The sequence below is a fragment of the Alexandromys fortis genome, unplaced genomic scaffold (genome assembly GCF_014885135.2).
Source record: "Alexandromys fortis isolate MF-2015 unplaced genomic scaffold, M_Fortis_MF-2015_v1.1 scaffold_83, whole genome shotgun sequence".
NCBI classification, from domain to species: Eukaryota; Metazoa; Chordata; class Mammalia; order Rodentia; family Cricetidae; genus Alexandromys; species Alexandromys fortis.
Genome location: NW_026068001.1, coordinates 999,265 through 1,023,084, shown reverse-complemented (window position 1 = coordinate 1,023,084; position 23,820 = coordinate 999,265). Strand labels below are relative to the sequence as shown.

Sequence of the window (23,820 nt, the reverse complement as noted above, 5' to 3'; positions counted from 1 at the left end):
TGCCCGAGGAGAAGGTGACAAGAAACAAAGGTTTCATAAATACTCATCCTCACGTCTTTATGGAAAGTGTGCAACCCTTTAGATAAGTACTCCGGAATGGAATACATGGCTCGTATGTGTATGTTTAATTAGTTTTCTTTCTGATGGTTTATTGTTAATTTTGAAAATGTTTACACACTCTTTTCTAAAGTTAGTGTACCTTTTTATACTTTTTATACCAGCAGTTTATTTAAGTTCCATTTCCTGCATATCTTGTTTAACAATTGGTACACGCAGGCTTTTCAGTTTTAACCAGTCTCCAGTTAAGAAAAGCAGCAGCGCCTGGGGCAGAGAAAGGCTAAACTCTGACTTTACAGGCTCCCTCAACCAGGCCTCCTTGCCTGCGGCCAGGTAGGTCACCTCGCAGTCCCGGCGCCAGGCCTGGGACTGGCCAGACAACAGCGACGTCCAGGCCTGGGCTAGGAGCCAACTGAGCTCGCCCCTGTGCTAAGAACTAATCACCAGGCTGCCCCGAGTCCAGCAGGCGCACCACAGGCCATGGACTCCCGCGCTGGAAACACCGCAGACCCTAGAGGGAGCAGAGGAGGTACTGGCGTGGGCGGAGTAGAGAGAAAGGGAAGGAGCCGTTCCCGGCCACCCTCTCCTTGCCTGTTGGCTCCTAACTATTTCACCCCACAAGTGGTAAACATCAGCCTTGCTGCCCAGGCTGTCCTGGCAGCAACAAGGGGCCCAGCGATGGGAACTGTGTTTCAGGTCTCTTACCCTACAGACTCAGGGGTGTGTGTGTATGGTGGAGGGACACATCAGACTCCAGAGACCTAGCTCAGGAGTCTGGCAACAGGAACCTGGAGGCACCTGCTGAGCCAGGGCAGGCAGTCTGTAGGGGATTAGGAGGGTGGGCTGGGGATCTGTGGAGGGGCTATCTGGAGATGCTTGCGCCCTGAGGGGACACTGGTCTTTTAGGGGAACTCCTGGGTGTAGGAGGGATTGCCTAGTATACTGGAGGTGAAATTGGGGCCTTCAGAGTTGCTCGCTGGGAGAGGCTTATGTGGGAGAATCAGGGTCCCCAGAGTCACGGCCAGAGAAGTTTGGTATCTAGTGTTACTAAGGGACAGTATGGTGAGCGCCAAAGAAATGTGTTGATTGCTCCAAGGTATCCGGGTCTATCGCTATCAAATGGTTATCTCCAGGGACTTTATGGGGCAACACAGCCGGCAGCGTATACTGTTGTAGCAGTCGGGGGTCATAGGAGAGGAGGGGACTGGCGGCGATCTCTGGAACTACAGGAGTGGATGGGGATTTCCAAATATCTGGAGGGACATTTCTAGGTCTTTGGACTTAGGAATTACTCAGGTCGGGGCTCCACGGCTCTGGGACCATGATGATTTGTCTACTTCTCCGGTCAGGAGGTGGCCTACCTGGGTCTGGGGGCCCCCGTGCTCGACAGCTCCTGGAGCGTCTGGACGCGCGCCCCCTGGCGGCCAGAGCTGCAGCGGACTTGTCAGCGTTGGTACGAAAGGCGGGTACCACACTGCGCCTGCGCCACAAGGAGGGTAGGTGCAAGGACTCCGTAGGGCGGGGCCGAAGGGGTTGGCTTTCCTGCCGGAAGGCCGAGAACTGTCAAGGGGTGTGATTCCTCAGGGAGGGGTTAGGAGGGAATGACACCTCGTGGGACTGGAGTGTATTCCTTCGGGGTTATTGCGATAGATGAGTTTCAGAATATTTGTGGAAAGTGCTGGGCTGGGTAATTATTAAGGTCAGCGAGACTTCGACTTGGCATTGGCAATCTTGAACATTCAGTAGCTGTAGCTACCTGCAACACAAACAAAAACCGGGGTGGGGGAGGGGGCGATTGGGAAGAAGGGAGTTAGCAGGAGTGGAGAGGGTTAAGAGGGCATAATAGAAATAAGGATGATTTTAATACATTTTATACATGTGTGAAATTGTCCAAAATGTCATTTCCAAGGAGGTGGCACTTAGGGAGAGGAGATGAGTTCTACAAAGGGGTGAGCCTAAATTCCAGAAACCAGTGGAAGGAAGCGCTGGGCATATTAGAGGGAGATTTTTGTTTGCTTGGTTTCTTGTGTGTGTTTAATGATTTAAGTTTTATTTCCTTTTATTTTATAGACAGCATCTCTCTATGTAGCCCTGGCTGTCCCAGAATTCACCACATAGACCAGGCTGGCCTAGAGCTCAGAGATTTGCTGGCCTCTGTCTCCTGAGTGTTGGGATTAAAGGTGTGCACCACCATTCCTGGTTTATTTATGTTTAAATTGTGTGTGTGCAGGTATATACATGTGACTGTACCAGATCTACCTGGAGCTGCAGTTACGGGCAGGTGTGAGCTGCTGGGAATTGAACTCTGGTCTTCTGCAGGAGTAGTGGGCACTCAACTGCTGAACCATCTCTCCAGTCCCTGTTTTGTTTCATGAGACAAGGTCTCACGCTAGGGGCCACATCGGCCTCCAATCCGACACTCCTGCCTCTGCCTCTGCTTCTAGAATGCTGGGATTATAGTTTGCTGCAGGCAGATCTTGAAATGTGAGAATTGAAATAAGTTTTGTAGGCTAATTAGAGGTTGTCTAGATTTTTGGGAACCTAATCCTGGAATGGTAACCTTCCCAAAGGCCTGAGTAGGTTGTTTTTTTAAAAATAGTTTGTTCTAGGGGCTGGAGAGATGGCTCAGAGGTTAAGAGCACTGGCTGCTCTTCCAAGGGTCCTGAGTTCAATTCCCAGCAACCACATGGTGGCTCACAACCATCTATAATGAGGTCTGGTGCCCTCTTCTGGCCTGCAGGCATACACACAGACAGAATATTGTATACATAATAAATAAATAAATATTTTTTAAAAAAATAGTTTATCTATTTAACTCTTTAGGTGCTAGGGCCAAACTCAGGATGTGCCACATGTTAGGAAGTCCTGATACCACCCCAGCCACTTAGGGTGCTATCTAATGCATGTAGCCCATGTGTTATTAACATCTGGGAAGAAGGTATGGAGTATTCAAATGGACGGCACAGGATTACTTTAAGACAGGTGGTGCACACCTTTAATCCCAGCCCTTGGGAGGCCAAGGCAGGCGGATTTATGTGAGTTTGAGGCTAGCCTGGTCTACAAAGCAAGTTCCAGGACAGCCAGGACTGTTATACAGAGGGAAAAAAAGGGTACTGGTTGCTCTTTTTTTTTTTTGTATTTTTTATTTTTTTTCCTTTTTTTTTTAATTGAGAATGAGAAAAAAAAGTTTCCGCCTCCTCCCAGCCTCCCATTTCCCTCCCCCTCCCCCCAATCTTCTCCCCCTCCCCCCTCTACTGGTTGCTCTTACAGATGAACCAGGTTCTATTCCCATCACACACACATGGTGGCTTATGATGTAATTCCAGTTCCAGAGGATTTGATACCAGGTACACATGCGGCGCACAAACATACACGCAAGCAAAACACCCGTACACACAAAATAAAGTAAAAACAATTTTTAATGTTTTAATTTTATGTGTGCAAGTATTTTGCCTGCATGTATGTCTGTGTACCAAATGCATGCCTGGTGCCTATGGAGGCCAGAAGAGGGCATTAGACCCTCTTAAACTGGAGTCAGCAGGCGGTTATGAGCCACCTCGTGGGTTCTGCAGATTGAATCTGGGTTCTCTGAAAGGACAACCAGTACTCTTAACCATTGAACCATCTTTCCAGCCCCTAGTAAAAATAATTTTTTATAAAGTTAACCTAGGGGTCCTAGGTTGTTTCCATGTCAACATCTTTTGATATCCCTCTTTGTCGCTGCTTTTGTATCTCAGCTGTTAGCAGCCTGGATTCTGCAGATATAGAAGTCACTGACAGCCGTTTGCCTCATGCCACTCTTGTGGGACGTCGATCCCAGGTACTACTCCTCCTCAATGCTATGCTCAGTGCTAACCCTTTGCTTTGGCTGGCCTTCAGACAGGGCATCCTCTGTAGTCCAGGATGGCTTGGAGCTTGATAGCTAGACTAGGCTGTCCTCAAATTCAAGGTGATCCCTTGGCCTCAGACTCTCCAGTGCTAGGATTATAGGCATTTACTTTTTATACTGTCTTATGTCAACTTGGCACAAACTAGAGTTATCTGAAAGGAGGGAACTTCATTTGAGGAAAAAGCATCCATAAGATCTGGCTGTAAGGCATTTTCTTAATTAGTGATTAATAGGAGAGGGCCCAGCCCATCGTGGGTGGTGGCATCCCTGAGCTGTCGGTCCTGGGTCCTATAAGAAAGCAAGTTGAGCAAGCCACAGGAAGCAAACCAGTAAGCAACATCCCCCAATGGCCTCTGCATCAGCTCTGGCCTCCAGGTTCCTTCCCTGTTTGAGGTCCTGTCCTGACTTCTTTTGATGATGAGCTGTGATGTGGAAGTGTAAGCCTAATAAACCCTTTCCTCCCCAGCTTGCTTTGGTCATGGTGTTTCATCATAGCAATAGTAACTCTAACAAAGATATTCACCCTGCTAATTCATGTATACTCTTGCCCTTATTCCAGCATCGAAGGTCTGAGACTCTGGTGACATGTATGGAGCAACCTCCAGTAACCCAGAATAAAGCAAGCTATGCTTTGAAATTACCACAAGCCACTGGTCGATTTTCCGTGGAGCTGCTCCGAGGCCCTGCAGGCTTTGGTTTCACTTTAAAAGGGGGACGAGGTGTATCTGGGGATGCTCCACTGGCCGTGCATGGACTGCTGAAGGATGGGCCAGCAAAGCGATGTGGTCGTTTGCAGGTTAGTTCTAAGCAGCAGTACATTCAGAGATATGGTCCCTGTCCTTGCCAAGTGTTCTTCGTCTGCCTTTCATATGCCACTGTGTTCTTGCAGGTTGGTGATCTCGTGCTCAATATTAATGGAGAGTCAACACAGGGCCTAACTCATGCCCAGGTGGTGGAGCGGATACGCACTGGAGGCCCCCGACTTTGCCTGGGAATCCTCCGCAGGCCTCAAGAGATGGACATCAGTAGGATTGAGGAGGTTGCTGGCCATCAAAAGAGAGGTGAGGTGCTGAGATTCCCAGGAGAGAGAGGCGGGGATCAGAGAGGGGAAGGAGAAGCTCAGAGAGGGGAAAGGCTGAATCCTGCGTAGAAAGGGTTTGGTGGTCTCAGTGGGGATTTAGAGATCCAGTGCCAAGGTGGGGTGGGGAATTCACAAAATCTGAGACTTACCTCAGGGTAGGAACTTCAGAGAATGCTTTTAAGGTCTTAGGAGGGGAGGGTCTGGAGTAAAGGCTTTTATTTTTTAAGAAGGAAAGTCTTAGGAAGATGGAGGAAGGCTATAGAGACAGAGGACTCTGATGTCTGAGATGCGGTTCAGTGGTGCAGTGTTTGCCTAGCCATCTGAGAAGCCACGTGGATTCCATCTCCCAGATACTCCCTTTTAGAGAGGAAAGGGGGCTGGCAAGCCAGCTCCCAGATAAACGTGTTTTCCCCACCAAGTCTGACGACATGAGTTCGATCCTTGGGACCCACACAGCCGGAGGAGAGACCTGATCCACTCAAGTTGGTTTCTGACCTCCATACGTGAACTCCCCTCCCCACCGCCCAAAAATGCTTAAGCACTGATCAGTAGGTGAAAGGGTAGGGAACCAAGGGAGAAGGAGTGAGAGGGGAAGATTCACAAGTCTCAAGTAGGAAAGCTTCCTTTGAGCAATTATTTCTGTCCTAGACTGAAGAAGTATATCTGGAGCGGGTAAGGCTGGAGGTTTGTGAGGGAGAGGCACTTCTAGGCCTTGAAGAGAACTTTCTCTGAGGCTTTTCTGGCCACTCTTAATCAAGGCCCCAATTTCCATTCCCTCACTGCACCACCCAGTCTAACCCTCAGGATTGCTCTCTCCAGATTGCAGCCCAGATCCTAGGGGAAGCAGGATGACGAAGTCCCGCAGCACCATTTCCCCAGTTCATCACCCGTCCAAGACTCGGCCCAGTTTGGAACCTAGTCCAGAGGCAGTGGCTTTTGCCCACGTGGTTCCCTCAGTGGAGCACCCCACAGAAGACTTGGACGACCGTATCCCTGGTACCCCTGGGCCCTGGCTAGTGCCGAGTGAGGACCGTCTCTCACAGGCTCTAGGGGTTCGGGGCGGGGGCGCGCAGCTCGCTCAAGAGATGGCAGCTGGAAGGCGGAGGCACTGAGCACCAACAGACAGCTTTGTGTTCACTTAGTGAAGATCTACCTGGTTTTAGCATGCCTGACGGCCAGGCACTAGCTTTTCCCTTAAGCTTTAACCTGGTCTAGTACCCTCCCCATTGCTCACTGCTCAGGGGACTGGTCCCCACCCCTTCATGATGTCAGTGACACGGCCCTCCCTCCCGGAGCCCAGAAAGCTCGCACCCCCACCCCCCCACCCCCGCGCGCCTAGGATTCTCCTAGTTCCTTCCCAGTCGGGAGGTAATAAAATAGCTGGATCCAGTCCTGACTTGCCAGGTGCTCTAGGCGGGGTGAGGATTCCCAGTCCACCCTGGAAGGGAGGGGTGGGTTGATCTGGTTTCGATGAAGGCCTTTTGAAACCACCCGAAAGCTGTGTCTTCCTTCATGCCTCCAGATGGATCATTATTTCTGCTTGCTCCCCAGTTTGCTTTGCTTTGTTAGCCCCCGCAGTTCTTCCTATTCATTTATTTCACGCTTGGAGTTCGCACATTATTGCTTGTGTCGTGGGGAATGCAGAAAGTGGGCCAGTTGTGGGCGTGCCCCAGGAGGCTCAGGGTTCCCGCATGGAATCCTTCAGACCCTCAGCCGTCATCAAGATAGCAAATCTAGAAACCTGGCGCCTTCCTCCACCCAGAGACTGAGGTCTCCTACTTCCGGCTTGAAAAAACTAACTTTAACTGGCATGCAGACTGCTACCCTAGGGGCGCGGGCTGTGGCCCCCGAGCCCCACTTAGGAACAGAACGGGGAAGGTGTGAGTCAGTGCCCTGGTGCACCAGGCTAAAAAGGGCTGTTAGAAGTCTTTGGATCACGCCTTCCCTTTTCCTTAGAAGGTGGTAAACTGCACTGGGCGGGTGATCCTGGTCTGGGGAAGAGACTAGAGTTTCCTCCACCCTGGGAGTTGAGTCCTACTGTCAAAAGGCTTATATAGACAACCCCGGGTAGCCACAAAGCAGGCTCTAGCCAATGCTACAAATGTCCAGTCACCTTTGCTGTTAACCACATCCTGAACACCCAGTCCCATCCCCCAAAGAGGGAAGTTGTGGTCCAAACAGGCAACTTTCGCTCCCATAACGAGGATGCAGGGAGGGGAGCAAAATGCCAGAACCGGAGTCTCAGGTAGCACTGGGGCTGGGGTGGGGCAGACTGCAAAACCCAACAGGGACAGCTGGCAGCTGGGGTATAAAGAACTGAACACTTGGAAGTGGTAGTGCTGTGAACATTGTGGGGGTGTGTGTGGGGGTGATTTCCAGCTACTTATGACTCAGAGTTCAGAGGGAGTATGGCTCCCCAGAAGTCAGGAAAAAGGTTCTAGTATACAATTCTTAAACAGTCACACCCAGGGGACTAATATAGTAACCCCAGTCACCATTTCCTTAGTTTAGTTTCATCCCTGCTACTAGCTTTAATGGAGTATTTATTTTCATCTAGTTACACACCTACCCAACAACACTGATAGATCTTGTCACAAAGGGGGGACATGAGGCCCAGAGAGTGCAAAGAGATTGAAGGGGAGAGCTCAAAGCAAGATTAGTCAAGGCTTGGTTTGGAAACCTTTCATCTTAATCTCACCCATATTTGACAAATACCAACTGAACATCAACTATATACCTGCTCTAGAGAGTTCTATGATGATACCAGGGAACTCCATCGTGTTGTTAGCACGGCAAAAGTAGACTGATATCAGTCAAGAATGACAAGAATACATGAAAGAAAGCCGAGCCAGCACTCGGGAGGCAGAGGCAGGCGGATCTTTCTGAGTTCGAGGCCAGCCTGGTCTACAAGAGCTAGTTTCAGGACAGGCTAAAAAAAAGCCACAGAGAAGGGCTGGAGAGATGGCTCAGTGGTTAAGAGCATTGACTGTTCTTCCAGAGGACCCAGGTTTAATTCCCAGCACTCACATGGCAGCTCAGAACTGTCTGTGACCTCCCGCTTCCTGTTGACAAACACCGATGCACATAAAATTAAAATAAAAAGCCACAGAGAAATCCTGTCTCGAAAATGCAAAAAAAAAAAAAAAACATAAAAAGATAGCTTCTAAAAGAAGTGCTAATAAAAAGGGGGTTATGGCTGGAGATTGTGTACACCTGTAATTCCTCCTTGTGGGCAGCTGAGTGGCACAAGAGGCTCCCACTGAGTGGAAAAAGGATTTCAAGTTCTAAGCCATCTTGGGCTACACAGTGAGACTGCTTCAAAGAACAAACAAAAGGAAAGATAAAGAAAAGGAGGGGTTATATTGTGGGAGATGGTGGTGGGCTGCTGGCATGGGCTGCTGAAGACATAACCTTTGAAGTGGAACCTGAAAAACCAGAAGCCAAGAGAATGAAAAGCTGGGGGAAGGGCATCTCTTAGTAATGGGAACGGCAAGAAGAAAGGCCAGAGGCAGCTAAATTTGCCATGTTCTACAAGTTCAGGTATTTATCATCCCTTGAATGCATGCATTCAACACTGAGAAAAAAGTTTCAACCTTTCCATTACTCAGTCACTCCTTCAACAATGGCAATTGTAAAGGGATCCCCTTAATTTGGAAGGGAACCTATGTTTGGGGGAGCAAGCAGGGCCTTAGGTAGAATTCGGGCCTTCCAATGGTTTCTTTATACTTGAGATGAGTATAACAGTGGTGCACGCCTTTAATCCCAGCACTCAGAGGCAGAGGCAGGGGATCTCTGTGAGTTCAAGGCCAGCCTGGTCTACAAGAGCTAGTTTCAGGAAAGGCTCAAAAGCTATAGAGAAACCCTGTCTCGAAAAACAAAACAGGGGCTAGAGAGATGGCTCAGTGGTTAAGAGCACTGACTGCTCTTCCAGAGGACCCGGGTTCAATTCCCAGCACCCACATGGCAGCTCACAACTGTCTGAAGATCCAGTTGCAGGGGGTCTGACACCTTCACACCAATGCACATAAAATAAAAAGTTAAATAAACCATAAAATATTAAAAAAAGAAAAACAAAACAAAGCAAAAACAACAAAAAACAAAAACCCAAAAAACAAATGTCCAGAACACATTGTGTGGGGGCATGTCCTGATTTTTAGGTAACCAGGCACATGTGTTAGATACTAAGGTGGCCAGGAGAAATTAATTGCTCAGGAACACAGTGCAAAATGTCAACTTTCTTACCCAAAATTGTACTCCAAGAACCATTCCCTTACCTTGTCCAGCTCTCAGCAAAAATGTGTGCTTTCTCCGTTCTTTACCTGAAGCTGACTCAGCCTCTCTTCTCAGAACCAGAAAGCGGAGAGCCAGCATGAAGGCTGAAGACTTCCCTGGAATTGCAGGGCACAGAGTAAGCCTGTAAGGCTCCCTGGGCTCTAAGCAGATTATTGATATCACTACTCTTTACCAGGTGATCAGCAGGCCCTCTTCTCACTCAGATTTTGCAGCACACATGGCCTCTATTTCACACTGAACTGTCCTTTCTAACCAGAGCCTCCCACTCTGGAAACCCGGCTCATACCCTCCATCCCATTTGACTACAGAACCTGACCTGACCTGACCTAATCAGGAACAATTTTCAATCTTTCTTCATCTCACTTATTGTGAACATTTACACCGTTTCTTGAAGTAATTAAGTTTTAATACCCACATCAAACCGAGGGTGTTAGGAGATATACGATCTACCAGTGATTCTCAACCTTCCTGATGCTGTGACCCCTTAATACCCCTCATGTTGTGGTGACCCCCCCAAACCATAAAATTATTTTCGTCGCTACTTCCTAACTGTAATTTTCCTAGTCTTAGGAATCGTAATGTGAATATCTGTGTTATCCGATGGTCTTAGGCGACTCCAATGAAAGGGTCCTGAGACCCAAGGGGTCGTGACCCACAGGTTGAGAACCATTGCTATATATGTAAAGGGAAACCCTTCTAAAATTCAAAGCACTCCAAATTCAGGAAACATACCTGATCTTAGGAATTTTTGGTTTAAACAGGGCCTTGGCCATTTTTTTTTAAATTTATTTATTATGTATATAGTGTTCTTGGCACCAGATCTAATTATAGATGGGTGTGAGCCATCATGTGGTTGCTGGGAATTGAACTCAGGACCTTCAGAACAGCAGTCAGTTCTTTTAACCTCTGAGCCATCTCTCCAGCCCCATTTTTTTTTTTTTTTTTGAGCTAAGGAAACGGAGTCACTTACTCGCTTCTTGGCTTTTTGGCTAAGATCAAATGTAGGAAGTCAGATTCGCTCGGTTTGGAGTGGAACGTAGCGCTTTTGCATTTTTTTTCTAAAGTTAAGGGTCTCTGTATTCTTGCACCTGGTACCTGGAGCTGCCTGACAACTTGAAGATGCGGGTGTGTGCAGGACCCGTACCCTAACGTCTTTGGCCGCAGGGCAAAGGGGGCTTCCGGGGCGGCAGCCACCTGGCCCGGCCTCCTCCGGCCCCGCCCGCTTCAGCTAGGCGCGGTGATTCATTCCCTCCTTTGCCCGGGGGCCCCCTTCCCGGCCAGACGGCGGGACAAACGGCTGGGCGTGCAGCGACTTCGAACTCGTGAGCCAGAAAACAGCTTCTGTGTCCCAGCGACTCCAGCACACACCATGGCGGACTCTGAGCGCCTCTCAGCCCCTGGCTGCTGGTTAGCCTGCACCAGCTTCTCGCGTACCAAAAAGGGACTTTTCCTGTTTGCCGAGATTGTGAGTGCTCCGGGGCCGGAGGGTGGGCAGAGGCCGGGTGTGCAGGCAGGACCGCTCGGTACTGGACTGCTCGGGTTGAGGCAGGCACGTGGCTAGGCTGGTTGGCAGTGGGGTGCAGGTGGGTGAGTTCGTGGAGGAGGATCGAAGCCAGGGTGCGGGGATCGGTGGGGCATGGGCGAAGTAGAGAGCTGGTGGTGCGCTGGTGAAGCGAAGAGTCTATAACTTATGTTGGGGACTCGGTGTCGGGGGCGTAGACTCATAGAGGACGCGGAGAAGGGGTTCTGGGGAGTGGGAGCCTCTCGTGGCAGGGCGTGGCCGGCCTGGGCACTAGCTGGCGGGCTGGCAACGTGCCCAAAGGCGGGGCCTGTTGGGGTGGGGTAGAACTCGTCCCCTAGGGTAGGGCGCTCCACCCTTCGCCAGTTCTCCCTTGCCAGTTTGGGACTGGATGGGAGGTCCTTAGCTCTTTGGATGGTTATAGGGAACTTTGGTTTTCCATCCCTCTCCAAGTGGACACTGCCTTTGGGTCACTTATAAAATTGGTGCGGCGCCTTTAACGGAGCCCTGCCCTTCTAGTGTCAGTCTCACCCCTTCCCAAAGGGGTTGCCTGGGGAACCGCACGTCCCTCCCCTAAAGGCATGGACGCTGGCGCCACCAGCGCTCACAAAACACCTGGCAGAGCCACTCCCCTCAGGGAAAGGGGAACCGAAGCACATAATTCTGCTCCTTTCTTACTTGGTGACCCTGGCCAAGCCACTTAACCTCTCTGTGACTCAAATTTCTCATGTGTAAAATAGAATAGAACCTATCTCCTTTGATGGTTGTGATGAAATAAGACATGTAAAACTCTTGGACGATGCTTGGAGAACAGCGAGCACGTGCGAGAGGTGTCTAGCAGTCATTTTCTCACTCCTGGTACTTGTTTGAGAAACTGAATTTTTTTTCTTTCCTCCCCACCCCCAACTCTCTCTGCTGAGTGTGCAGAACCTAGGGCCTCCCACACGTTAGGCAAAAGCTGGGCCACAGAGCTACTTTGCCAGTCTTGGGAAGTGGATTTCCTCCCCCCCTTTTTTTCTGATAAACATTTGAGTTTTTGAGATCCCCCTTTTGTAATTTAAACCGTTGCTTTTAACCCGCGACTGACTGAGGTCCCCTGGCCCCCTCTCAGGTACTGTGCCTGGTGATTTTGATTTGCTTCAGCGCTTCTACATCCGCATACTCCTCCCTGTCGGTGGTGGAGATGATCTTTGCTGCTGTCTTATTTGTCTTCTACATGTGTGACCTGCACTCCAAGATATCATTCATCAACTGGCCATGGACTGTGAGGAAGGGGCCAGCATTGCAGAGGGTGGCTGGGGGTTGGGAAGTTGGAATGGTCTGAAGACCGCTGGGTGCCGAAATGACTTTTTTTCCTCCATCCACTCCACAGGACTTTTTCCGATCCCTTGTCGCAGCTATCCTCTACCTGATCACCTCCATTGTTGTCCTTGTAGATGGAAAGGGAGGCTCGAGAATCGCCGCTGGGGTAAGGGTCCAAGAAGTAGATCCAAAGCACAGAAAGAAGCGTTTGAGGATCTAGGGGCTTTTGCAGGAGGGTGTGAGCCACCACACCAGGCCAAAGTTGCTCTCAGGACTTGTGGCAAAGTCTGGCCCCAGCAGTGATTTTTATCTACTAAGATCATTTGCCATAAAACACTGACCCTTGTCTGACACAGAGACCTTTGTGAGAAGCACAAAATGGGAGCCCCTTTGTCAATATGTTAGGCTACCATCTACTAGAACTTTGTCTCAAATGTAGTATGACACAGGCCTTCTTCATATGAATCAATGGGGGTGGCTGTCCTGTGCTGAGGTAACTGGGGAGACGGTGGGGTAGTAAGTATTCAGACTCCTGGGGGCCTTTCCCTGATGGTCCCTGGTTTCCTAGCGTAGGGCTGGAGTCACTGTACTATGTGGGCTAGTCCCTGGAGGTGGATACAGGATGCAGAGATTGAGTAGGTACATCCTCTAATCCAGTCCCCTCACTCCCGTCTTATCAGGTGCTGGGCATATTTGCTACATTGCTCTTTGGCTGTGATGCCTACTTCACCTTCCCTCTCAAGCAGCAAAGACATACAGCAGCCCCTACTGGTAAGAGAGGGAGAGAGAATATATATGTGTGTATGTGCATGCTTGTATGTGTGTGCATGCTGAATAGGGGGGACGTGGGGGGGGGGCTGGGTGACAAATACCTTTAATCCCAGCATTCTGGAGGCAGAGGCAAGTGGATCTCTGTGAGTTGAGGCCAGCCTGGTTTACATAGTGAGTTCCAGAACAGCCAGAGCTACATAGTGAGACCCTGTCTCAAAAATTTAAAAGGGAAAAAGGAAGAAAAAGGGAAAACAAAAAAAGGGAAAGGACCTTCTAGCGAAGGGTATGAATGCCAAATCTGTCCTGTATTTATACTTAGGACTTTTGTGCCTGTGGGCACCATAAATGTGTCAGCATTGCTCTTGGTAAAAATGGGCACATGGATCTACCAGTGCTTTCTTCATTTTGCAGACCCCACAGATGGCCCGTGACCCTCATCTATCTGTCTCTGCTACCTGCAAATAGCTCCTCCACCGAAAACTTCCTCTTGCTGGGTCCGGTGGCGCATGCCTTTAATCCAAGCACTCAGGAGGCAGAGATGCATGGATCTCTGTGAGATTGAGGTCAGCCAGGGCTACGCAGTGAGACCTTGTTTCAAAAAAAAAAAATACCTCCTCCTGTTTCCACAACACTCCCAGCCAATCCTCTGACCCCACTGAAGTGCTTATGGTACAGGAGATTGAACCTAGAGCCAACTGCATACTAGGCAAGCATTCTCCGCTGAGCTATATCCCCTGGAAAAGTGCCTTTGTTGGGAGAGTGTTGTCTTCCAGCCTGCCAATCAACCTTCTTGGGTGTGGTCACCTTTTTGGGTATGCCTAGGTCCCCCTTTGCTCTGCAGTACCAGCAGCTGAACCATTCCCCCACATAAGCCACAAAATGAGTGACCCACTACAAATAACCTTTTCTCTGTGTGGGGTGAGCTGTGAAGGGCTAAATAAATAATAAAAGATTGTTAAAATCTATAATGAATAAGTTAATTTTTTCCTCAAATGTATGTTAGCATCAGGAAGAGGGAAACTGCGGTGAAGCCATTGGAGCAAAGAAGTCAAGCCTGTTGTTTTTAAAACAAACAACTATTACATTGTTTCACTAATACAAACAGAGGGTGGAAACTGGGCCAAGACTTAGTTCAGGGGACTCATGGTGTACACTGACTGGGTAGTAGAGTCCCTTAAGCTGTCTGCCTTCAAGCCACGATGCAGTTCTTGTCTCGGGTCTGGCGAGGCGTCACTGGGTGAGACACCTGGACGAGTGGCGGGGCTGGGGAGTTAAAGGTTTCAGTTGCAGTGTCCTGAGTGGTCCTGGACCTGCACAGGTGAGGGGGCAGGGGGATACGTTCCCCTAGGAAGAAGCCATCATCTTCAGAGGACTCTGAACTGGGGCTAGAGGGTGAGCTGGAACAGGATCCTGAATCCGAACCCGATCCCATGTTACATCGATGGTGGCCATGTCTGCCAGGATGGTGGTGGTGATGGTGGCTCCCGCGGCGTCGGCGCCTACGTCGGCGGTGGCGGCAGCTGGGGGCCCTGGGTGGGGGACTTCGCGGCCTTCGGCGTTGGGCTGGAGGTGCACTCAGGGTCCGTCGGGGCCCTCCCTCAGACACCAAAGGGTCTCGAAAGCTGACACGCGGGGTACTTTGGCGGCCAAAGGCATTATCATCTGGGTGCAAGGCAGGATGTCCAGGGGGTTCAGTAGGTGGCTCAGGAGCACTGCGGAGTCCCAGCTCAGGCATAGAGTGGCGGTGCGGGGCCCCTCTCAGAAAGCGGGAGGGTTCATTGGGGCTTGCAGCTATAAAAAGAAATATGGAAGACTTGTGGTATCTGCTACCCGGACTGGGAAGTGGAGCAGGGGTCAGGGATGGGATACTCCAAAGTCTTGACTGTTGGTGCAGGCTTTAGGTGGAGAGGAGGGTAGGAAGTAAGTCAGCATGAGTCGGAAGGTTTGGTGTTTGGGTTGTGGTCCGCGAATGGGTGGATTGGCCAGAAGGGGACATATCAAAGGCTGGAGTAGATTTGGTTTGGGATGGAATGGGGGGAAGCCTGGGTGCAGAGGATGGAGGGTGACCAGTTGGAGGAAGTGAGGGAAGTACTTGAGCTCAAGATGGGACCAGTTGAGGCGTCCTATGGGCAGGTGCTGGGCGGACCCAGGCTAGTCAACAGATAGGTAGAGTTAGGGCTAGAGATTAGGCCTGAAATGGCACGGAGAAAGAGGGTGGACCCAACTATTTGGGAGCAAGAATGCTTCAGGGCAAGGCTGGGCAGCCCAGGTAAGGCAGGGCAGAATCAGGGCTCACCAGGCTCGGCCTTGGTACAGGTGCCCTTGCTTGTCGTCTCCGCTGTCCCCTCCGCAGCCGGGAAAGAAGCCGCAGAAGCTGTGAGCGGTGCGGTGACTGTGCTGGCGCTCCAGCTGCGGCGGCCAGGCCCGGGAGCGGTGGTCTCAGCCCCGAGGCTGCAGGCTCGTGAACAGAAGATTAGGCCACGGCGTGGCAGGAAAGGGCGTCCCAGCAGGGCTCGACCGCACCAGCTACAGCAGAAGCAACGATCTGAAGCGTGCCAGTGCTGGCCCTCATAAGCCATCTGACCCTGGTCCAGGCCTGTGGGACCCAACATGAGGGACAAAACTGAGACAGCACCCGTGGGCTACCCCTCTTAAGCGGGCTCTTAGAAAGAGGTGGGGGATTTGAGGTAGGGTACCCTGATTTTCCTTCCCACACCTGGAAGGGGCCCTTTCGCTGGAGAAGGCAGATAATGTGAGATTTGGCCCTCATCTTGCTTATCTCTTGGACAGGGGCTGGCAATGGTACCGTCTCCTCTTTCTTTCCTAGGAAGCTCATTTAAAGAGCACAGATGGGCACTGAGCTCTAATATGCGGGCATCACAGGTGCCAGGCAGCTTCAGGTAGAAGGCAAATGGAAGGCAGGACCTGAAAAGAGGCCTGCTTGGTGGAGGCAGGACTTGGGCGAGACATGGATTTGCCGAGAAAGCCAGTTGTAGAACATAGGACTTCAGGTTGGGTGAGGGTAGAGAGTGGGAAAGAATGGAGCGGAGCTCTGAGCAGTACACTCAGGATTCACTGCAGGTGTATTTAGGTGTGCAGCGGGCGACTGATGTGTAGGTGGGATTTAGAAGACATGGTTGGGGGAACATAGCTCAGTGGCAGAGAAATCTGTTGAGCATGTCTGAGTCCCATCTCCAACACCAAAGGAAGGGAAGGGAGGGCAGGAGGGTAGGAGGGAAGAGAAGGAGGGAGATAGGAATGGTGACCGGGCCACAGCCTTGCTGTTCATACACTCCCCTGTGCTGTCCCATCATGTTCACCCACCGATGTGCTCCCCGCAGCCATCACAGTACTCCGCGTGGCGGGCCTCATAGCAGGCGCAGCAGTGGGGGCGGCTCTGACGCATGACATAGCGCTGCCCTCCTAACGAAGCTTCGCACTCGAAGCAGCAGAAGTGACCCATGTGCCAGTGCCGGCCCTCGGCCTCCGTACATTCAGGGGAGAAGATGATCTGCAGAGGTGCATAGGGCACCTGGGGCTGTTAGAAGAGCGGCTTCTGCCTTCATCCACCCTCCATTCCCACCTCTGGCCCACGGAGGCACGAACCTCATCACACGCTTGGCAGCGAGGGCGCAGGCATTCGGCATGGTGGCGCCCACAGTAGACCTTGCCAGCATGATAGAAGTAGATGAGATCAACCAGCAGCTCCTGGCAGGTGGTGCACACGAAGCACTGAGGGTGCCAACAGGCACCAAGGCCTGCTCGACTGGCAAATACTGCAATGTCGCCGCCTCCGATCTGCTTTCCACACTGCCAAATAACAGACACCATCACAGTCACCAAGATAGTCAGACGGATGGGGTCAGCCAAACGTGTGACAACTTGAACCTTTGCATGATTTTTTTTTCTAATGACAAGATCGCATGTAGCCTAGGTTGGCTCTGAATTTAATACACAGCTGTGGCTGGCCTTGAACTCCTGATTTTCCAGTAACTAGCACCACCTATGGGATAAATTTGAGATAGTTCTCACTCGCAGGGAGGAGAAGGACACATAAGAGACTGACTTTGCTCGTGGGAAAGCCATAAGGAGAGGACCTTAGCTATCATGGGTGGCCTTACAGGCAGACAAGCTGTCCTCTAGGGGCTGGGGGAAATCTTAAGCTGGGTCCAGAGGAGGTGTTATAGACACAGTCTCCACCCAGAGGTCTCAGTCAATGCAATGGACTTTAGCAAAAGGACAGGTTTCCTCCTACCAGGGATGGCCTTGGAGACAAACCCCACCTACTGTGGAGGGCTCTATCTCAGGACTCGGGCTCCACCCCTACACATCAGTTTATTATTTATTGCTGTTATTAATTTGTGTTGCTGGGGATGGGCTTGTAAGTCAGTTCTTTGCTTTGAGACGGGGGTCTTACTATGTACCCTGGCTGCCCTTGAATTTACAACAATCCTGCCACAGCTTCCCAAATGTCGAGATTACAGATGTGAGCCCCCATGCCCAGCTATGTGGGTCAGATCTTAATTAAGAAGTCCCGATCACAAGAAGACCAAAAAGACAGTCCCTCCTCCACGCCTTCTGCATGGAGGAGAGGAAGCTACAGAAATATATATCAAGGCCTTCTTAGAGACAACTTGGACCCAACAGTGGTATCTAAGGGAGAAGCTCTATTCATCAGAGGGCTCCAGAGACACCCCCACTGGGTGTTAAGTAGTAGGCCTTAGGGCCTCCGCTTGCTGAGGTCCTCTGTAGCTCACCTCCTCGCAGATAGCCCCATTAATGGTCACTGGAAAGATTCGAACGGTGCCCCGTCCCAGATTCTCCCGCTTTCGCTGCTGGCTGAAGGCTCGCAACTCTTTCTTCTCCTCCTCTTCCAGGGCCGTACAATACTGTGCCTGGGGAGAGGAGGAGTTTACTAGACTTGGTCCATGCTCACGGAGTTTACTTCTAGGCATGTATGTATGTATGTACATATACACACACATATACATATATATGGTGCCACCTACTGGAAATACCCATTCCTTACCTCAAGGCTCAGCTACATTTAGTCAAGGAATGGCCCTTCTGACTCCTGCTTTCTGAGGCCTTTCATTTCAGCTCAGCTCACCTTTTCTTAGCTGACCTGCCCATTTCTTTCCAGTTGCCCCAAATCTGTCCAGGCTGTACCCCACTCCTGGTATGTCCATCCTGTCTTCTCCACTCCTCACCTCGCTGTCATGTGGGGGCAGCTGGTGCAGCAGCTGCTTTATTCTGTATTTCTCCCCAGGACTGTTGACATAGGGGACCTTATCCTCTGGGAGGCAGCTGAAAAACTGGTAAACCTGGGAGGACATGGAAGGGTGAGAGAAGAAAACAATTGTAGTTAGGGTGAACCAGGAGACAGAGTGGTCATGGTTCCCTGGTTCTATAGGAAAATTAAAACCACCTGAAGAGCGCTTCTCCCAAAGCTCCTGAACGGTTGAAGTGACCCACAGAGCAAACCTGCTTCCTTCTTCCCTTTATATAGCGAAACTTCTCAAGAGAGTTGTGTGCAATCCCAGCTATCTACTTCCTCTGCTCCCATTGTATCTCGAGCCCACTCCAGTTCGGCTTCTGGCCCTGACCACCTGCAAAACTGTTAAGGTCCCTGGGGATGTCTGCTTTGTAAAAATCATTGTTCAAGTCTTAGTCCTCATTGGTCAGACCATCAGTAGTTCTGGGTCTAGGTGATTACTCTCTCTTCCTGGCAACAGTTTCTTCCTTTGGCCTCCAGAATAGCACATAGCCCCGGTTTCCTTCCTTCCTCACTGGCTGTTCTTCGCATCCTTTAAATTGCTCAACTAGTGGACCCCTGAATATTTCCATATGGTTATGGGCTTAGTACTTGGGCCTTTTGCCTGTACTTCTTAGAAACTGCATGTGTCTTCATGGCTGTGATTATCATTTGCTGGCTACGGTGTCCACATGCAGCCCTGTGACCTTTCCCCAAGTCCTAGGTAATTTGGCAATCTAACTAGCACCACCAACTGCTACTCAAACATGCTCTTGATTGTCTTTCTTTTTCTCTTCCTTCCCTCCCCTCCCCTTATCTTCCTTTTCCTATTTGAGGCAGGGGTCTCAGTATGTAGCTCTTGCTGCTTTGGATCTTGTTATTTAGATCAGGCTGTCCTCTGGTTCCTGAGTGCTGAGAATACAGGCAAGTAGTACCATGCCTGGTTTGCCTTGGCTTTTTTTTTTATATTACTCAACTCATCTACTCATCTTTAAGCTCATCTTTCACTTTTTACTCAGTCTTACTCCAACCATTACTGTATGTATGCATACACACACATATGTAAATAGGTAAATAATGAGACATGGTCCCACTATATAGCCCTAACTGGCCTGGAAGTTGATCTGTAGACCAGGTTGGCCTTGAACTCATAGAGATCTACCTGCCTCAGCATCCTGAGTGCTGGGACTGAAGGCCTGTGAAATTGTACCTGGCTTTCAATTTCTTTCTTTTCCTTCCTCCTTCCTTCCTTCTTCCCTTCCTTCCTTCCTAGACAGGGTTTCTCTGCATAGTCCTGGAACTTGCTCTGTAGACCAGACTGACCATGAACTCAAAGATCTGACAGTGTCTGCCTTGCTCAGTTTCTTTTCTCAAAGACCTTGTAACTGGGGCCTTGTTAAGTAGTCTAGCCTGGGCTGGGTCACATAGTGTGTTCTACACCAATCAAGGGCTACAAAGCCCTGTCTCAGAAAATCCTCCCCAGACAACAACAGCTAATGTATTCAGAATGAGGCTAGGAGGGATCCCACACTCGGTGGTAGTGCAGTTGCCTAGCATGTACAAAGGCCCAGTGTGCTATTCCTAGCACTCCATGTACTTCCAAAACCAAGCCTCTCTCCGCAGTCACCCACACTGTTGACAGCTTCCTCTCACTGTCTTGTTTCGACCCTCAGCGCTACAGACTGTTAGAGCAGCCAGCTATACTGTTACACAATATGACAAATGATGTCCCTCTTCTTTTCACAACCCTCCGGAGCCTTCCCTCTCATTCAGAACAGAGTTCTCCCCATGACCTGCGGTCCCTCTGACCTTTCCCACAGCCTGCTCCTGCCACACTGGTCTCCTCACATGTCCTCACACAGATGTGCCAAGCACATCCTGCCGCTGTGCTCCCTGCTCACTTTGCCTGGCCTGTGCCAACCTCAGACTTCTGCAAAGCTCACAGCCTCCCGTTCTTCAGGGCGGCTCAGCCAGGGCTTGCCTGGACAGTCTATTTATAGTCCTGGCCACCCTCATTCTCTGCTCCTCAATTTTCTTTTTTTATTCCATAGCCCTTCAAGCACCTGACGCAAGTCATCCCTCTCCATCTAAGAGTTCCATATTTGAGGGTTTAACTAAACGAAGATATTTTTAAAAGATCCATATGAACAGAACACCTACACGCAGATTTTTTCTTGCCATTGTTGTTATTTTTTTAAAGATAGGGTCTTATATATCTTATAAAGATATAGCCCTGATTGGCTATATCTGTATTTTATCCAGCCTTGAACTTGTGGCAATCCCGCTTTCACCTCACTAGTGCTGGGATTACAGGCATGTATCACCACATCCAGCTATTTTTTCCTGAATACCATCATTTTGTTCCGGTTTTGGAGGAGTCCAAGGCTTTGCACATGCTAGGCAAGTTCTTCACACCAGAGCTACAACCCCAGGCCAGAAATAACACAACTACTTAAAGCATTTACAGCATACCAAGTGTTAGATAATCTAGGAAGATTTAAAGTGTATGGGGAGATGCTTGTAGGTTCTATATAAATGTATGCCATTTTGCATAAGGCATAGGTTTATGTAAGAGAAGAGCATCTTTGGATTTTGGTATGCCCATGTAGGAAAATAAGAGTCCGCATACATGTGCCTCTGTGTGCGTTTTAGTGCCGGATGGAACTCGGGGCTGTGTGCATGCTAGGACAAATGCTCTAGTCTTGAGCCATATCCCCAGTCTTCGTTTTATGGTTTCTTTACTGCCCTCAGGGCCTAGACAGGTCTGACATACAATCAATGCGCAGTAATAACTGAATGGATGCATCTGCGGTGATGTGATAAGGGGCTGAGATCAAGTCTGGAGTACCGGACAGGCTAGAGATGAGGCTGGAGAGATGATTAGCGGTTGAAACTGCTCTCGCGCTCACCCAGAGAACTGGAACAAAGTTCCCAGAACACTCATGACAGCTGGCAGCCGCCCACCCCTCCCCCCTGCCGTAGGTCCACTCCCAAGGGATCTGATACCCTCTCTGGCTTCTTTAGGTACCCATACACACCTGATGCACGCATGCGCGCACGCACCTACACACACACACACACACACACACACACACACACACACACACCTTTAAAAAAGAAAAAAGACATGGGATAACAGGTGAGCAGGACCCAGGGGAACTGGCCCAGCGATCACTCAGAACAGAGACGCTGACAGTTGGACCACACTCCCGTATTCCTCCAGAAATAAATTTGCGCTCAAATGCATCTGTGTGCACCCACTAGAGAAGGAGAGTGGGTGGCCAGCCTTTGGTCACCTGCTCCGGCTTAAGGCCAGGGGGTACCCAGGCATACTCCTCTGAGGCACAGCCTGAGTCGTCATCAGAAATGGAGTGGCGCTGGAAGTCCGAGATGAGCCGACACATGATGCGCTCTAGGTCCACAGGCACAGTGTGCACTGCATGCTCCTCCCGTGGGCATTTGCAGTGCTGGCAGATCTTCCTGTGAGAGTCAGGATAGGAGTCAGTTACTAAGGAGTTGCCCACCCCGCTCCCTAGGCAGCCCAGGCACGGCAGAAGAAGGGCAAGGCATGTAGCTTAACACTAGAAGGTTCAGAGCTGGGGCAGAGCTATGTGCCTGGGGCCAGGGCTGACAGGAGTTGGGGCTAAAGCCAAGGTCTGACTTTGCTTGTGACCAGGCCATGGGACACTGGCTGTGCCAGGCTCTGGGTGATGACAGGTCAGGAACACAGGGGCCTAGAGGTCTGGGGGTTGGGCTGTGATTCTGGTGCAGGATACTAAGGGGTGGGGCTTCAGGGTCTGAAGGGCATCACCCAACCAGCTCTGGTGCGTGGGTCAGAGTCTCTGGGCAACAGGGGCGGGACTCCGGGGTTCAGACTGGTGCCACAAATCAAGGAATTTCCTAGGGGAAGATTCTGCACTCTGTGGGGGACCCCTGGAAGCAGGTCTTGTGTTAAGGCCCTGAACTTGTGTACAGGGAGTAGGGACACGACAGTGAGTCTGTGGGACTATGGGCTCCTAGACTTTGGGTGTAAGGCTCCAGGAGGAGAGAACACTGGGCCTAGGAGAAAAGTTCTGAGCCTAAGAAGGGGGCTGAGGGAGTATGTGGAAGGGGCTAGATCTCTCTAGAGACGGAATCCAGACTTGGAGAAGATGCTTTTGGGGGATAATAGGGCTGTGAAACCCTCCTGGGAAGAGGTCTCTCGGGGATGAGTCAGGGGGCGGGGCTCTGGAATGGACTTTTAGGTTTCTTTCCCAACTCTGCTCTGTGGGCGGAGCTCAAATCTTGGGGCAGGGCTCTGACAAAGGCTAGAGGTCACTTACCTCCAGCCGTGCAGCAGGAAGCCTGGGCACTGTTCCCTGCAGGAATTGCAGGGCTGGCCATGAGCAGGGTCCTCTGCCTCGGGAGGCTGTAGTGGGTGGGGGCAGATACAAGGCGAAATAAGGTGCGGGAGTAGGGAGGGAGACGTCAACGCCCATTCCTCCACTCCCAGGCTTGCAACCGCAGGCTGGGGCCTGTCTCACTGGGGGCAGCGCTGGGCAGGCTGAGACCGCGCCTGGAGCGCGGGGGAGGAGGAAACAACCAAACCAGAGGCAGGGCAGCTGGGACCACTTTCCTGTATGTTCCCTTCAGGGAATTCTCCAGTCTGGGCTGGTCTGTCTCTCTCTAGTTCTCAGACAGGTCCGTCCCTTACCAGAGGAGGGTCCCTAATCTTGGTATTTCCTCTCAAGTCTTATTCTGATCCCTTCAACAACCAGTTCCACGGAGTAGGCGGCTGCGGACCCACCCTTCCCGGAGATCCCCAGGAACTCTGGACAATGCTCTTCCCTAAGGAGTTCTGCTGCCCCTCCCCCAAACCTGGTTTCACCTCTCCTACCTGAGGAACTGAGGAGTAACTACCTTTAGGACCACAGTACGTCCCTGTTCCATTCCGAAACTCCCATCCCAATACATCTTTGTCTTTACCCTTTATACTTTAGGACTATTCTCTTCTTTGGTCCAGACTCCACCTTTCTTGGTTAGAGATCTTCCAAAGAAAAGAGGGGAAATCCTCCTATCTAGGAAATCAAAATCGTCCAGACTCCGATGGAAGACTGGAAATCTTATTATACAAATCTTGGTTCACTGAGTCTTGGTACTCACGAGTGCAGGATCCCCCGCTCCTCATTTTACAGTCCCCCAATGTATGAGGTCCTTTACTCAAGAGCTCAGGACGTCCCTGCTCAACTCCAAATCCCAAGACCCTATTTTCAACTTTAGGATTAATTCACAGGAAAGGGGGTGTCCCCAGATTGCAGCGGGTGATAAAGGGTGTGAGATGAGAGAGTTGAGCCACCATTTCTATACGTTTTTGCATCCTCGAGTGTGCTTTGGTCCCAGCGCCCAAGTCTTAGGAAAGCTGGGGAAGGGAATTTCCAGGCCGTCCCTGGGGCGCCTCCCCTCTGTCCCAGTGCCTTGCCCCCTCGCCCGGGCCTCAGTTTTCCCCTGACCCCCACCACTGCCCTTGAGCCCTGCTCACCGCACGCCCGGAGCGGCGCCTCCGGGACCCACGCGCGAACATGGCGCGCTAAGACAGAGTCAAGCCCAGCAGGGTCAGGCGAACGGAGTCCTCTGGGCTGCCAGGCCACAGGCGCGTCCGGCCTGGCAGCTCTGTT

The 23,820-nt window shown here is 50.8% G+C and overlaps 3 protein-coding genes across 4 annotated transcripts; 2 read left to right on the top strand and 1 right to left on the bottom strand.

Moving 5' to 3' along the window:
* Positions 1–433: 433 nt before the first annotated feature.
* Positions 434–6,928, top strand: Magix (MAGI family member, X-linked). The gene is made up of 6 exons (XM_050160969.1): positions 434–586; positions 1,407–1,553; positions 3,795–3,877; positions 4,506–4,742; positions 4,836–5,007; positions 5,847–6,928. The coding sequence occupies exons 1-6, from the start codon at positions 538–540 to the stop codon at positions 6,137–6,139; spliced, it is 981 nt and encodes a 326-aa protein (XP_050016926.1). The 5' UTR covers positions 434–537; the 3' UTR covers positions 6,140–6,928.
* A 3,627-nt stretch (positions 6,929–10,555) lies between these two features.
* On the top strand, positions 10,556–13,887 carry Plp2 (proteolipid protein 2). Its single transcript, XM_050160970.1, has 5 exons — positions 10,556–10,785; positions 11,951–12,103; positions 12,212–12,307; positions 12,822–12,912; positions 13,324–13,887. The coding sequence occupies exons 1-5, from the start codon at positions 10,690–10,692 to the stop codon at positions 13,341–13,343; spliced, it is 456 nt and encodes a 151-aa protein (XP_050016927.1). The 5' UTR covers positions 10,556–10,689; the 3' UTR covers positions 13,344–13,887.
* Positions 13,888–13,946: 59 nt separating this feature from the next.
* On the bottom strand, positions 13,947–23,820 carry Prickle3 (prickle planar cell polarity protein 3). 2 transcript variants are annotated; one of them, XM_050160967.1, is made up of 9 exons: positions 23,685–23,820; positions 22,489–22,574; positions 21,463–21,646; positions 18,123–18,236; positions 17,670–17,807; positions 16,519–16,722; positions 16,237–16,423; positions 15,209–15,508; positions 13,947–14,703 (listed from the first exon to the last, which is right to left on the bottom strand). In XM_050160967.1, exons 1-9 carry the CDS (start codon positions 23,724–23,726, stop codon positions 14,102–14,104), a joined length of 1,857 nt encoding a protein of 618 aa, XP_050016924.1. In that variant the 5' UTR covers positions 23,727–23,820; the 3' UTR covers positions 13,947–14,101. The 2 variants fall into 2 exon arrangements, with proteins under 2 accessions (XP_050016924.1, XP_050016925.1); XM_050160968.1 differs by lacking the exon at positions 17,670–17,807.

What these genes read in the sequence shown, in the direction of transcription:
- Prickle3 (XM_050160967.1), bottom strand. Translation starts at nt 23,726, where the DNA reads ATGTTCGCGCGTGGGTCCCGGAGGCGCCGCTCCGGGCGTGCG. An exon ending in GCTGCCAAGCGTGTGATGAG is followed by an intron (nt 16,424 to 16,518) that starts GTTCGTGCCTCC and finishes GCACCTCTGCAG; the next exon opens with ATCATCTTCTCCCCTGAATG. An exon ending in CTGTACCAAGGCCGAGCCTG is followed by an intron (nt 14,704 to 15,208) that starts GTGAGCCCTGAT and finishes TTCTTTTTATAG; the next exon opens with CTGCAAGCCCCAATGAACCC.
- Plp2 (XM_050160970.1), top strand. Translation starts at nt 10,690, where the DNA reads ATGGCGGACTCTGAGCGCCTCTCAGCCCCTGGCTGCTGGTTAGCCTGC. An exon ending in GCTCGAGAATCGCCGCTGGG is followed by an intron (nt 12,308 to 12,821) that starts GTAAGGGTCCAA and finishes CCGTCTTATCAG; the next exon opens with GTGCTGGGCATATTTGCTAC. An exon ending in ACATACAGCAGCCCCTACTG is followed by an intron (nt 12,913 to 13,323) that starts GTAAGAGAGGGA and finishes TTCATTTTGCAG; the next exon opens with ACCCCACAGATGGCCCGTGA.
- Magix (XM_050160969.1), top strand. Translation starts at nt 538, where the DNA reads ATGGACTCCCGCGCTGGAAACACCGCAGACCCTAGAGGGAGCAGAGGA. An exon ending in GCGCCTGCGCCACAAGGAGG is followed by an intron (nt 1,554 to 3,794) that starts GTAGGTGCAAGG and finishes TTTGTATCTCAG; the next exon opens with CTGTTAGCAGCCTGGATTCT. An exon ending in TGCTGGCCATCAAAAGAGAG is followed by an intron (nt 5,008 to 5,846) that starts GTGAGGTGCTGA and finishes TGCTCTCTCCAG; the next exon opens with ATTGCAGCCCAGATCCTAGG.